General features: G+C 48.0%; 1 protein-coding gene across 1 annotated transcript in view; it reads right to left on the bottom strand.

Moving 5' to 3' along the window:
- INSC (INSC spindle orientation adaptor protein) overlaps positions 1–15,154 on the bottom strand; it is a 159,355-nt gene that overhangs the window by 119,221 nt on the left and 24,980 nt on the right. Inside the window, exon 3 of the mRNA XM_019801014.2 lies at positions 8,611–8,711. Within this exon, the coding sequence (XP_019656573.2) occupies positions 8,611–8,711 (101 nt within the window). The remainder of the gene's footprint in view (positions 1–8,610; positions 8,712–15,154) is intronic.

Here is a 15,154-nt window from a genome sequence, read left to right as displayed (position 1 = left end):
TCTGATGGCAGCTTTCCTGGACATCTGGAAGAAGGTGACCAAAGCCTAAAATCTGGGTTTTCTGCAGTCTGGCAGATTCCAAACACAAAGCCAGATGTAACCACAATCATCTCAACATACCAGGGTACTGGTAGGATGATTTTTTTTTTTTTAAGCTGGAATTATCCAGGGTGGAGTTGGAATAGGGGAAGGGAAGAGTGTAGTCTCATACCAAGAAACTGCAGTATGAAACAATGGGGCCCCTAAACTATTTCTAAAGTCAGGGGGAATTAACTACCCACCCAGCAAGCAGGGGCGCTTATCAACGATAGAGCACCCTCCATGTACCAAGCACTCTTTCCTTCAGCACACTTATGGTTGGAGAGCATCATCCCCATTTTATGGATGTAGAAAGAGGCTTAGAAGCATTACATGACTTGTCTAAGACCTCACTGCTAATAGTGATAGTAAAGCTAACCAGGATCAAGTGCTTATTACATTCTGGGCTCTGTGCTAAGGGCTTGAGTCAATCTTAATTGCTCACTTAACCTTCAGAATAATCCCACGAGGTCCACATAACTGAGATTTGGTAGGTGAAGTGACTTGGCCAAGGATACACAGTAGAGAAGTAGAAATAAGAATCCAGGCAATCTGAGACCAGAGCTTTGCTATGATTATGTTATGCTCCTGATGTCTTCAATAATTGAGCTGACATTCAAACCCTCAAATGCACAGCCAGCATCCTCTCTATTACAGTAGACTGCCCTTCCATGACATATCGATACCTTCTTAAAACTTATAATCATTAAAGACAAAGGCATGTCCAGTCATTTTTCAAACCCTTGCCTGATTTCTTTCTGGGAGAGAATTGGATGCATGTTGTTTAAATTCAGGACAGAACTGCTGGCCCACTGGCCCCATCATCACATACCTCTGACAAGTTTGCATTGAAAGGGCTATCAGAGCAGGAAAACCATGAAGACCATGCAAACAGAGGGGGAAGTGACCCTCTCAGAACTTCCAGCTGCAAAAGGGTCCCCTCCTACCCCTCTTTGCCCTGCCTCTGCTTCTGTCTCTTACATTGCCCCCTTCATTCATCAAAACCCATCACTGGGGAAAGGCAGCTGTGGCTGACCCTTCAGATGCCAAAGGGAACAATTTTTCCCAGCTCAGCAGACCCATGCTTTGACCCCCCAGCTGCTCATACCAGCTCCTCATCCCCAGCTAACCCGACTGGCCTGGCATCAAGTGCTCCCTCAAAATACTGGGGGTCAACAGTTTATGGAAATCTATGCCTACACTCTTGTTGGCTCATTTTAATATCTTTTCACTTAGAATGGAACTTTATTCCTTCAAAGTCCAGAATTTGGATTCCCCTGCCTTACCCTATTCTATCTGCTGGGTGGAGAGTTTTCTGCAAAAAGAACACTTTACAATGCCAAGAACACTTAGTAATGGCCTCCAAACTTTACCGAGCATCCCGATGTGCCAGGCACTAGGCTAGGTGCTGGGATTACAGAGGTGGGTTGGTGAGAGGAGGATTTCTAGGAGTGTAGGACCTTGCACAGTGACACATTACTTCCACCCAGCACAGCACCTGGCACATCACGGGCACTGACAAGCGCTTACAGAATGAGGAAATGAATGAATGTAAATAAGAATATGGCACTTTGAGGCAAGCGGAAAGAATTGTGGGAGCAGAGAGAAGGGATGCTTAGTCCAAGCTATGATACCTGAGAAAGCTCCCCAGGCCAACACTGAAAGAGTGCCTTTGAGTTCTTCAGGAGAGGAAGCAGAGTTGGAAGATTATGGGGTTTCTGACGGAAGAAGCAGTTTGTACAAAGGAGTGGAGGCATGGGACCACATACTGGGAACATGACAAGTCCAAGTGCAACCAGAGGCATGGAGATGGAGTCAAAAGCAAGGACTTCAAATTATAAAACACGTTGGAGTCCTGGGGTTCATGAACTTATCTGTCTTCTATCCCACCAAAGCAGGGCACCCTATTCCCCTATAGAACATTTCTCCTGGATACACAAAGGGGCTGCCACAAAATCTGAACAGGGCATACCCTCGGATCCTGGAAGGGGCTCCCACGCCAGTATGTCTTGCAGTTTCCATCCCAGCTTCAAGGCAAACACCAGACCTCTTTGTGCATTTCATAGGAAGGAATGAGAAGACCTTGTTTTTGTCAGTGGGATTGCTTTCCCAGCCCTAGGCACTAAAGTGTGGTATTTTTATCCAGAAAAGGAGACAGACTATCCAAAACTCATTCACAAACTCCTAGCATATTAGAACTGGAAGGGTCCCTGGGGAAACTTTTGCCTACTTCCTCATTTTCAGAAGAAGAAATTGAAGCTCAGAGAGGAAGAAGGATTGTCCAATGACACACACAGCAGGTTAGTGGAGGGTCAGGGCTGGGAAGGAAGGAAGGAGGGAAGGAAAGAAAGGAGGGATGGACGGAGGGAGGGAAGCCTCTGGTTTCTAGTCCATGCTCCCCCCTGCACTGTGTTCTCCTGCAAGAGATTTAATGATGAAATTGCAGACTTTTTCCCCAGTAAACATAAAACCAAAGACTAAAAATATTTCTGAATTACTTTTCTTTGGAAAAAAAAAAAAATGTCTCTCCAGCTCTCTGACTCCATCAACCAATTAAATCTTTGGCTTCCACTCAGAAAGAGGATTTAAATTAATCAAGATAAAACTAGCTTACTCTTTCCCTCCAAGCAGCAACCTTCTACCAAAAAGAATGAGAGTAGTTTGCTGGAGATAGGAGTGTCTTGGGGAAAGGAACAAAACCCAAGCCATTTAATTTAACTTCTCACACTCACCTGAGACTTCTCAGCCATTTGTCATTCATTCATTCATCAAACATGTATTAAATATTTATTCATTCAACAACCACTTACTGAGCTCCTACTGTGTGCATTCTAATCACAGGAGCACAGCTATGAATCAGAACATAACTCGGTCCTCAGGACATGGACATTTATCATCGAGTAGGGTGATGACATTTACATAAATCATTACCCTACAACCCAGGGCCTGGTCCAAAGGAAATTCTTAATCCAAAGTAAATCTCATTTGAATGAATGAGTGAATGAATGAAATTGGTGTCTACTACAGATCACTGCCGCATGAGAATTCCACTGGGGCTAGGACACAGCACTTCTAGAAACAGCTTAAGGAACAGCTCAGGATTCCACAAATGGGCAGGTGGGGGCCTAAAGAGTATTTTGAGAGCTCCATTTCCTTCTCTGAGCCTCAGTTTCCTCACCATCATGATGGGATCTGAGGAAACTTCCAGCACTAACATCCGATGCTTCTCTAAGCCCAGTTCCTGGCACTGTATGGGAGTTTAAACCCAATCTCTCTTCCTAAAAATAACTATTGAATCATTGTCCCTCTGCCTTCTCAAGGTCGTGCCTGTGTTTCTGTGGATTTCTCTTGGGAGATGACAGAAGTGAGGGAATTCGATTCTAACTTTGATTGGCCTTCCTTTCTGTTTAAACAACAGAAAAAATATCCAATTATCCCATTGACAATTACAGTCTGCACATTTCACCGCAGGCACAGAAAACAGGCCAGCAGCAGAAAACCAGCCACAGACCAGGGGTGCACACATGCAAGCCATTATCTACTTGGAGACAGGCTGGCCTGCGGTGGCCCCCAGTGGCTCAGAAGCTGGACGGCTCCTTGCCAGCAGGCCAGGCCATCTGGGAGGCTGCCTGCCATTAGCTGCAGCAGCACCCATCCCAGCTCATCTCAGACTCCAGGCTGAACAGAAAGCAGGTGAGAAAGTGAGTCACTGACAGTGAGCGATCCCAAACCAAAGACTCGAGTTGAATCCTTGCACACATGCAGGACTGATCAGGTCAAGAGACAAATCAGTAAACTCCACGAGGGAAAGGACCAGGTCCAATGTGGTCACCAACATGTCCTTAAGCACACAAGCATCATACAAGGCACATAATCTGCACTTGATACATATGTGTAGAAAAATTCTGTGGAAGGCTAACAAGTAAACGACTACCTGAATGAATGAGTGAATGGTTTGTTGTGTGATGCCCCCAAGAACACGGTGGAAAAAAGTATTGACCAGCACTCAGGCTCAAGCATTATCTGGAAACATCTATCCAAGCTCTGCTCCTTGTAAGCTCTGACCTTGGACAAGCCTCAGTTTCCCCATGGGGCAGATGTATGTGCTGCTCAGGTTCCCCTTTAAGGAAGGACTTGTTGCCTTCAGCTGCTGGGAGAATCATTAGCTAACAGCCTCCAGCCGTCAGGCCCTCAGACTGTCTCAGAGCCAACTCACCCAAGTTCATGCCCTGGCCACAGCTGCCCACTTGAAAGACATATCAAGTGGGACGTGAATGAAGGCCCTGCCACCCTGGCCAATGAACAAAACTGTGATTCCGAAGCTCTCTGTGAGGGTAGCTGAAGTCGTTCAGCTCATCTTCTCCCTCCTCCTGGTCCTGCTTCTGTCCTCTCCCTTTCCCAGGTGCTGGTTCAAAAGGCACTCCCTAATAACCACCCTGAACTCCCAACTCCATCCCAAAGGCTGCTTCCCAGAGAACCCAACCTGGGACCCATCATTTGCAAAATAGAGATAACAATCAGCACACAGGATGCCATCTAACAGACAGGTCCAGTGGGAGCCAAGGTCACATGGCTAGTAGCGAGGAGCGCTAGGACTTGAGTCCAAGTCTGACTCCAAGGCCTATATGCTTCCAACCCCTTAGGCCCACAGTAACGTCTCCAAAAGTAGGGTTTTGTTCTTTGGCTTGTTTATTATTTTTAAATCTGAAAGCTTTCCAGGAGATTCAGATGGAGTTGGAGTTGAGAACCCTAATACTCCCTCTCTTATCACCCACGCCTATTCAGCATGGGATTCCAGGCCCTGATCTGGGACGCCAGGGTGCCCTGCCCTCTGCTCTCTACCCAGAGCCCACGCCTAGATAGGTCTTTTTTGATGCTATTTATTCATAGGGGTCTCAAATACCAAAGGCCTAATACATATGAGTCACCCAAGCTGTTGGCTGATCCCATGCAACTTGACAGTATTTATTTATTTTGCATATTGAAATGAACAATGGCACTTCAGAGTGAAATTCAGTTTCAGCGGAACACAGCAGAGAGAAGTCAATTATCCGGCATTAATTATTTATGTGGGGACAATAACTATGGTGTTATTCCTCACTCTAGAGGCCTCTAGAGCTTGGAACAAGAGGAAAGAAGAGGTAGCTACTATTATCTGTCCACAGTGCAGCACTGGATTGGATAAATTAACCCCTCTGACATCCTGTGAATACACATAAGCCTTCTTTGTGAACACGATTCATGCACCCGCTCCCAGAACACACACAATTAATAGGCTGGTAGGTCCAGGATTGCATTCCCCCAATATTCTGGCCAGGCCAGGCTCTAAATATATTAAAAGAACTCCCACTTTCTCTCTGCTCCCCCACCCTGCCCTATCAGAGCTTCAGGGCTGAAGACTTTCTAAGCAAACCTCTTCTCAGGTTGCAGTTTTGTGGCCAGCCAGAACTCTTGGGGTCACGTTAGTCCAGGGTTTTCCTCCCAAGGTATGTCTGTACGATATCAATTAGAAACCCTAGCCTGCCTCCAAAAGAACAGTTCCAATTTCTAAATCATTGTCATGTACTTTAACTTCCTTGTATCCTTAGAACTTCTGAGGATAGTGGAAGTGGGAGAGAGAAAGAAACCTTTTCCCAAGGCGGAAAGGGTGCCAGGATCTGATCTACCTTTGCCCCAATTCTCTACCCCAGGTACCCAGTTCTCATCTGGAGAGCTGAACATTGATGGAACAGTTCCTGTGTGCAGGCAGGTGCTTTATACGTATTTCCTTAAAATTTCATCAAAACCCAATGATGTAAGTATAAACATCCCCCTTTCATAGATGAAGAAACTAAAGCCCAAGGTCACAACTAATAAGCAGCAGAACCAAGAATTAAGTTAAGGCTGTCCTGACCCCTAGCCGCTGTCCTAAACTGCCCTGTGACAGCAGCTTCCCCAACCCCAGCACAGGTGCTGGTCTGACCATCCCAGGACCCAGAAGGCTCTGAGGAAGTGTCCCAAAGCCCTATAGTGTTGGGTGAGGTCATCAAAGGACATGGCCACCAGTTGACCCGTGTGCAGGACCCTGGCCATTCCCCTGTCCTTGGAATGTGCATTCTGCTTGCCTTCCCCACTCCCAGAGGCTGCCCCAGGGACACAACCCTGAGACAGTGATGGGATGCTGAGACTGTCTGGATGGTATACATGACTGAACCCACTTAAGGCCTCCGTATAAACTTTTAAGATTTGGTGGCAGGTATGGAATCCACATGTCCTGCGACCACTCAAGACAAGCCTCATACGTAAGTTCCCTTGCCTGTTTAACCTGCTGCCCACCAGTCTGGAGTGGCCCGCCTGTTTCTCTGGTCTCTCCCTGCCCTCCACTTACAGAGGCTGGTTTCAGATTGCACCTGGGAAGCTCCCCAGGCGTTTCTGAACCAACACACTGCCCATCTGGTACACAAGTACTGACCTACTACTGCCTGGTCTGGACAGGAGCCAGGAAGACTACGATTCCACTTCATCTAGAACAGCTCCACTTTCTCCTGGTTTAAAATATTAAGCTGCTGGGAGTGTCCATCGGTGATTTCTTATTTTCCCGGTAAGGTCACTAGCCAAGAGGGGTCCGGGAAGGGATTTCTAGAAGACTGCCCTGAGATCACCTTCGTGAAGAGCCACAGTGGATCTAGGACCTGCAGCAGGCACTCAATGAACAAGAGCGCCCCCTATGTAGCTTTCCCTGCACAACAGCCACTTTGCTCACACTAACTCCTTCGGTTCACACATGAACCCTATGAGTAGGTACTCTTTTCTTTTCTTTTCTTTTTTTAAAGATTTTATTTATTTATTTGACAGAGAGAGAGACAGCCAGCGAGAGAGGGAACACAAGCAGGGGGAGTGGGAGAGGAAGAAGCAGGCTCATAGCGGAGGAGCCCGATGTGGGGCTCGATCCCAGAACACCGGGACCACGCCCTGAGCCGAAGGCAGACGCTTAACGACTGAGCCACCCAGGTGCCCCAGTAGGTACTCTTTTCATCCCCATTTATACGTGAGGGAACTGAGGGGCTGATGGGGTGTGAGAACTTGCACAAGGCCACACAGCTAGTAAGAGGTAGAGCCTGCCTTTGAAACCAGGCTATCATGGGTTCAAAGCTGATGGCCGCTGCTCACCCCATGAAAGGCCATCAGCTCTTCCAACACACGTGGATCCTGATGGGTCTGCCTCTCACCATCTCTGAGTTCTGCCTAAGACACACTGTGTGGAAAGAAATTTGGGCCCCCATGTGATCCCTTACTCTCAGTGTCAGGCTGCACAGAAAATTCCTAGCTACATCTCTAACAGTGTTTCCCATTCTAAACGGCATGCATGAGCTGTAAGTCATACCCGTAAACCTGCTGCAATGATGACTCTGGGGGAGCAGACTGATGGCCTCATAAAGGTTAACCCACTACCAGTAGACTTTTAGCAAAGAGTCAACATTTTTTCTGATTTTAAAAGCAACATATGCTTAGAAATATACTCAAAACCCAAACAATATAGAAATGAATCATGTGATAATTCAGGTGGGGGATGGTTAAGGATAGAATAAAGGTAAGATATCAGTGATGACTATAATATGTAAAAAAGAAAATACTGAACGAAACAACAATGACTTAACAGTCTTGCAAGGGCTACTTAGATTCTGTTGCCTCAAAATGGCCCCATCAGAATGTCTCAGAAAACAAAGAAAAAAAAAAAAGAAAAGCAAGGCAAAAGTCCTGAGCCCTCAGCTGCATGGCTCCCCCACAGATCAAACCTTCATGAGAGTGACCGAAGAGCCTGGTTTGCCCAGGACTGAGGCATCTTCCTCAAAGTCATAAAATTTTCAGGGCCCAAATCAGGACAGTCCTGGGGCAACCAGGACAGCTGTCCACCAGATTCACTGCCCTGGTACTTTCCCCTTTGGTTCTGGTGCCGGCCTCCAGGATCAGCCAGGCCCCCACAGCTTTCAGCCGTGTGAAGTCACCTCTGGTGCCCCCATCTCCCCTTTCTCACCTCATCATCTGGGCTTCAACTCTGCTCAGTGTATTCCTCCCTCCTCTCCACCTCTCTCCTCCGACCCAACTCAGGGCACTAAATATCCCCTAGGATCAGCTCTGTGCTCTGTTCCCTCCTTGGTGCCCTGGGAGAAGGAGAAGACACCTAAGGGTAGACTGTCCCTTTCAACAGGCTCAGAGAGAGCTTTCCACAACCCAAGGGCCTACAACGGCTCCAGCCTCCTGGCCCAGGCGGGATCAGGAGCTTCCTCTGGGGCCCCTAGCTTGGCAGAACACCTCATTCAATTTGTTTCATTGTCTGCCTGCATCTTAGACCTCAGCCCCTTGGGGGACTGGACATGGCCCAGTTCTGTCAGTATCTGCTGAGTCAACATAGCATCCCCAATGCCTTGCCTTAAGCGTCCTCTCCAGGACAGTGTACAGAGAGGTGGGACCACCTGCAACTTTAAGATCCTGGAGCTGGGCCTCAGCCAGAGGCCAGATGGAGCAGGCCTCGCCCTAAGAGATGGGACTTACCGCTGACCCGGCAGAGGGATGGAGTCCAGGTGGCGGCCTCCAGGCAATGCCATCATGTTGATCCCAATCTGCAGCAAAGCCTGCCCACAGCGGTCGTGACCCTGGAAAAAGAGAGGGCAGGACAGCGTCAACAGATGCCCTGAGAAAGGAGGTGCAATCACTTGTTCTCCTAGTTCCTGGCCACAAGGAGCCAAGGCAAGTACGGAGGGAAGGCCCCCTCACCCTCTTCTTTTTGAACCAGTTAAGACTCCACTGTTCTCACACAAATAGCGTAGGACTTAGTCCTATGTCCCGAGTTCACTAGGAATCCTTACAATCTTTTATCTCCCATTATCAAACATTTGCCTGATCCATATCACTTTGTACCAAACATTGGGACACACAGACCAGCAAATATTGCATGGGACGTACTTATACTTAAAAAGTATCTATGGTTTATCTGAAATGCACATTTATGGCCATCATGTATTTTTGCTAAATCTGGAAACTCTACATGCTAATTCTCCATAACCATCACAGCACTGGGTTATTCACTTTGATTATGCCTGGGAAATGTGACTCTGTAATGAGCATGGTGGTTGCTTCCCCAGATCCATTCCACTTCAGATGATATAATTTCACCCAAACTGCTAGTAACTGGTTCAGGAATAGACATGGGACTCAATTCAGACCAATGAGCCATGACAGGATTGCTTCCCGAAAAAGTTTTCTTTCTCCTAACTGCAAACCACAAGGAGACAGTATCTCTCCCATTGGACCTGAGCAAGGAAGCACGTCACTTCATTGCTGCTAGAGACCATCTTGCCATCAAGAGAGGACCCAGCTGGGAGAATAAAGCTGGCACACAGAGAATAATAAATCTGGGTCCTTGATCCCTGAGCCACTGAATCAATGAACTCCGGAACGCAGCCCACCCCTAGGCCTACCTATTATGTAAGATAATAAAGTTCTTGTTGTTTAAAGAGAAGATTTTGTTAGTAGACAGCCAAAAGCAGCCTAAATGATAAAGGTAAACCAGGTTCTAGGGGCCTCCAATCCCAGCACTGAGGACCCACCTGGCTTGCCTTTGCCTCACTGGTTGGACCAAAACAAGAGTGTCCTTCCACCTGTTTGACTCCTCCTGTCACCTGTCCCTTCCTTGTTCCTCCCTCTCTGCCACCTCCTTTTCCAAGCCAATGAGGAAGCCCTCCCTGAGGAAAAGGGAGATTCTGCCACTTTTGCTTGGTAGAACAACACAGGAGAGGACTGGCCATCACCTGGCATGCCCTGAGCTGGAGGACAGCAGATTTCAAGACTTTCTGAGAAAACACAAGTATGAACTTGTAGGAAGAGAATAGCTAAGAAGGGTAAGATAAGTCCAGAAAAATTAAACTCTTACTCCATGATTACAAATGACCCTTATGAGAAAAAACGGAGGAGGACTTTAATTAACAGTGATTTTGCTGGACATAAAGTATCCTTTATGATGCTTGGAATAAAGAAGAAGACAGTCGATCTGGAAAGTATGGGAGCCAGGAGCTCAGAATAAACTAGGGCATTATGTAATTCCAGAGACTCACTCCCACTGCCTGCTTCCCGGTCTGCGGGTCCCACCATCCTATGAACCTCTTAAGCCAAGGGCCAGCCATGTAGCCAGCACTCTATGTGTCTGTTGAAAAGATAAGTGGAATACATTTTTAATACCTTTATGCTGAGCCCTAATTCCTTTTCCGTAACTGAGAATAATACTATCTATTGTACGGGGCTATGATAGCAATGACCTGAGATAAGGACTGTGCAAGTGTCAGGCCAGGGTGAGAGCGTGATAAATAGTAGCCTTTGTTATCTCATACCCTGAGAGTCCGCTGTGTGCTCAACCCTGTGGTCAGCTCTGCTGAGGGAGATGCAGAAAATGAGAAAAAGCATAGAAAGCTTTGATGGTGCTCGACAAGTGCCCATCAAGAACGGCAGTATCGCCATTGTTACTTCTAGTGTTAAGATCATGATTGAAAAAGTATATATTTGGAACCCAGTGAGTCAGCAGCCTGAAAAGGATGGCAAAAGAAAAAGCTAGAAACAACAAAAGGAGGTAACTGTTCCCCTTCTGACGTGCCTGACTAAAGAACCCCAAAGGGAAATGCCAACTTCTCCGAGTGAATGCTATGACGTCATCAGACAGCAGTGAGCAAGCAGATCTTATTTTACCTCCATCCCCATCATTAAGAAGAAAGGAGTGCAGCGCACAAACAGCAAAGAGGAAATTTAAGCTTATGGCAGGCAAGGACATGGAGATGGTAAGGAAGCTCCAAGGCCCCTCAAAGGATGATCCAGTTAGGGTTCTATGAGGAGATGAGGCATAGCCTCGGTATTGGGAGAACTTCGGATCTGATCAAGTAGTATCTGATGCACCCAGACAAAGGGAGAGCTGTCATGAGCAGAAGCCTGGATGCAAGAGAATGATCTGAATTTCTAAGAGGTAGATTCTAGAAACATAGCTCAGTGACCATGCAATTCTAGAACAGATTCCTAATTCCTGATCTGTGAGCCCCTCAGACAGAAGCCAGCCAGAGCACAGGAGGAACAAATCATGCCCAGACAATCTGCTTCCTTTTCATTAGGGACCACTGGGCTCCTAGGAGAGGGGAATGCGACAATAAACCTGACATATCTGGATTGCATTAAAATGCCCTAGTGAGGGACGCCTGGGTGGCTCAGTCGTTAGGTGTCTGCCTTCAGCTCAGTTCATGATCCAGGGGTCCTGGATCGAGCCCCACATCAGGCTCCCTGCTCTGCTGGGAGCCTGCCTCTTCCTCTCCCACTCCCCCTGCTTGTGTTCCCTCTCTCACTGGCTGTCTCTCTCTCTCTGTCAAATAAATAAATACAATCTTTAAAAAAAAAAAAAAAGCCTAGTGAGATGTCCTTGTTCATCCATTTCACCCATGGCCTCCCAGCGGTTGTGCCAGTGGAGCCATCCAGCAAACAAAACCTTGGTTCCTGTGATTGCAGGTTTTCCCAGGGGCTGGAGAGGCCTCTTGGGGACATCTGGGCTGCATTTGCATCACTGCCTTATTTACCGACTGTACTATTTATCCTGCCTCTTTGCCCCAGTGGGACAAGCCTCCTTGATGCCTGAAAGCACATCTTGCTTCAATGCGGGCCTGCGCCCGGGATCCTACACGATGACCGGCATGGTCAAAGTCAGGATTGTGAATCAGATTAGCTCTCAGAGGAGCCACAGCTCATAGGCACTGGGGATGAGGAGCAGGTAAGAGAGAACATCTGGGAGGTGAGATAGGAAGTTCCAAGAGTTTAACCCAGCTGATATTTACAAGATGTCTCTAATAATAATAGTAGCTAATATTTATTGAGTGTGTACCATGAACCAAGCACTGTTCTAAATGGCTCATATAATATCAACTCATTTAATACTATCATCGTCCCCCTGCTACTGACGAGACTCTGAAATTCAGTGGAGGTGTGTGCATTGCTCCGGGTCACACAGCTGTAGGTGAGAGAGGACTAGGAGCCAGGTTTTAGGATTTCGAGGGGAGGTGCTGGAGCAGATGGACGGGTTGATGGCAGTAAAGAAGTGGCATGAGTCCTGCATTTGCTAACAGGAAGCCCGACTCCATTCCACGGTGGCGACCACACCCAGCCCCCAGCTGTCCCAGCCCTCCAGCTCTCTTCCTTCTCACCGGTGCCTCCCACTGCCTCCACCTCCCAGACGGGGAGTCCTCCAGCCTTGTCTGGTGCTAGCCGTCTGCAACACAGCCAGAGCACAGAAGAACAGTCCTTGGGAAAATGAAGCAGATTGCCAACACTGCACTCAAATGGTGGAGGGAAGAGGGGCACAGATGGTGAGCATGTCTCTTCTCTTCCTCATTCCTTGGTTCCTTCTGTGAGAGTCAGGGGGACAGCTGTGGATCCTAAAGGGATCAGGGGATGAGGAAACCACAATCCCAGCTAAAGCCTAAAGTGTCACTAGCTTTACAGAGAGACCTGTTGCGAGCATGCAGTCCTCAGGGAAGCCCCCACAGCCTGCTGACCCGACAGCCACCTCCCCTAAGCCTTAGGCTGGACTCATCCTATTGGGCAGAGATTCCAAGTACGATGCCTCCAAAGTTATACAGCATGTCAGGAAATGGATTCAAGGTAACACCTCTGCCCCTCACTGTGTCCTCAATGGTGTTGCAAAAAAACCTTGAATTTTGGGGTCTGACAGATCTGGATTCAAACCCTGACTCTGACCAGATTGGTGCATGACCTTGAGAAAATCATGAACCTCCACCAATGTGGTTCCTTCAATTATACCTGCCTCCTAGGAGCTTCATAAGGATTAAATGTGATCACTTGCAAAAGCCCCCAGTAGATTGAAAGAGAAAAGTGAAGAAAAAAAAAGAAAAAAGAAAAGAAGAGGGAAGAAAAAGAAAAGAAATCATGTGCTTTGCGCATGGTAGCCTCAAAGAGGAAGTGTTCTTCCTCATGGAAAGAGGAGTGAGAAATAGATCTCAGGGCAGAGATGCGAGATGCTGTCTTGCCCAGGAGAGGTGGAAAGGACACAGGCAGGAGTGAGCAAGAAAGAGGAAACTCCTTCCGTCCCCACGCCCCAACCCTGCCCCAGGCCCTTCCTAACTCATTGGAAATCTCACTCTGGAGGCTGCAGCCTTGGTTCTGTAGGGAGCTAGGCTCTGCCTCCCCCACCAGGAGAGGCTAGTTTACAAGACAGACCGGAAGCCTTAAGTGTCTCTGATTTAATTAAATACCTGCTGTGACAACCACTCATTCGGACAGCTCATTTCTGCTCCTACCTCCTCTTCAAGGCAGGCCTTGCTCACCTCCATTTGGCTAACAAGCCAGCTTGGGCTCAGAAGGAAATGGTAGGCAATTTACAGTAAATTATTCAATTAGAACCATGACCAGGGTGGCTTCTGCCATTGTCTAATGGGCCAATCCTGGTATGGCTCGAGGCTGGGCTGGGATTATTTAATCTGCAGAATCCATTAGGGCTGTCAACAGGGCAGGACAGTAAATATTGTGGAAAGCAGTTAAGCTCCACTGCAGTGCTAGGTACAGGGAGGAGGCAGCTGGGGGAGCGGGTGGGGGGGGAAGGAGACCTGGGGATTCACTCAAGTCCCTCATTATGTGATCCCCTACCCCCTCATTACTTTTCCTCCCTAGAATTTATCACGATTTTAATTAAACAACTGAAATTAGTAGCTTAAAGTTTTCTCCCTTGGGGATCCTGGAGGCAGGGAACAGAGGTCTGTTCTACTCACTGCTCTATCCCCCATCCCCCTCCTGACAGATGCCTGGTGCACAGCCATCAGATCGATGAACTCTTATTGACTGACTGGGTGGGTTCTTACCAAAGGAACCCCAGCTTCCTCGCTGGGAAACGAGAGACAGGTGTCTATGCTGCCACATTATGATGAGTACTCGTCGAGAGGGTTGGGGGAGGGCTTTTCCAACCATACAGGCTGCAGGGAAAGAGCTCGGCATCCTAACACCCCCCCTGAGATGAAGCCACCCATCCCTCCTGAGTTTCTGTAGTCCTCACAGTTTGATCATACCTGGCTGGGCAGGCTTCCTCCCCAACCCCAGCTCTTCGCTCTGCTAGGCAGGTTCTCCCAGATAGAGGAGAGACAGTTGCATGATAACTGCAAAAACTGCAAAAAAACAAACAAACAACAACAACAAAAAAGCAAGGAGGTGCTAAGGGAGGTCCAGAGGGCTTGGTAGGAATGGAATGGAAGGTGGGGAGAGGGGCTCATGGCAAGTTCCTCAGGGCATGACCCCAAAACTGACCCTTGCAAGAGAAATTTGGAGGCAGAGGAAAGGGGAAGTGTGGAGGGAAGAGCATGGGAAGATTAAAGGCACTGCAAGTGTTTCTAGAAGGCTGCAGTGAGCACTCCCGGCTGGGGTGAAGTTTAGAGGAAACTATCCCAGTGGCGTGGGAATGCAGAAAAAGGAGTGGCCACTTTCAGCCAGGGAAGTAGGCCAGACTTCTTAGAGGAGGCTACATCTGAACTGGGTCTTAAATGCAGGGTGGGATTTTGCCAAGTGAAGATGGGACAAGGACATTCAGTGCCAAGAGAGCAGTGTGAGCAGTGGCGAAAAGACCAGAAAATGAAGCGAGTATTCAGGGACCCAGATCTCTCCCAGGGGGTTGGAGGGAAGGTGTCTCTGTGGTCCTGCATATGAAAGGAATTGATTCTTTGGACTCTATCCTGTGGGTTACAGGGAGCCACTGAAGGTTGTTTGAGTAGGGGACTGAAATGATCAGAGTGAAATTTCAGCTCCCTTGGTGGCCTGTAACCGGATGCACTCCAGGGAGTGAGGCCAGCAGCAGGGGGTCCATTTAAGAGACAGATGTGACTCCCAAGGGGGACCACAAAAGCCCTGGGGCTAGAGCCATGGGGAACTGGGTAGAAAGGAGGGCTGCTGCAATGAGCTTTGGGAGGTAACAACAAGCTTCCCTCCTTGCCCCCATTCGAGGCCCTGTTGATCTGTGGGAAGGTGGCAATAGTTATCGAGACATTTCAGTATTGCTAGCTGGGGTGGTCAG

This window comes from Ailuropoda melanoleuca, chromosome 16, assembly GCF_002007445.2.
Source record: "Ailuropoda melanoleuca isolate Jingjing chromosome 16, ASM200744v2, whole genome shotgun sequence".
Taxonomy (NCBI): domain Eukaryota; kingdom Metazoa; phylum Chordata; class Mammalia; order Carnivora; family Ursidae; genus Ailuropoda; species Ailuropoda melanoleuca.
Note: the sequence above shows the minus strand (reverse complement) of the source record. Positions and strands in the feature narration are given on the sequence as shown.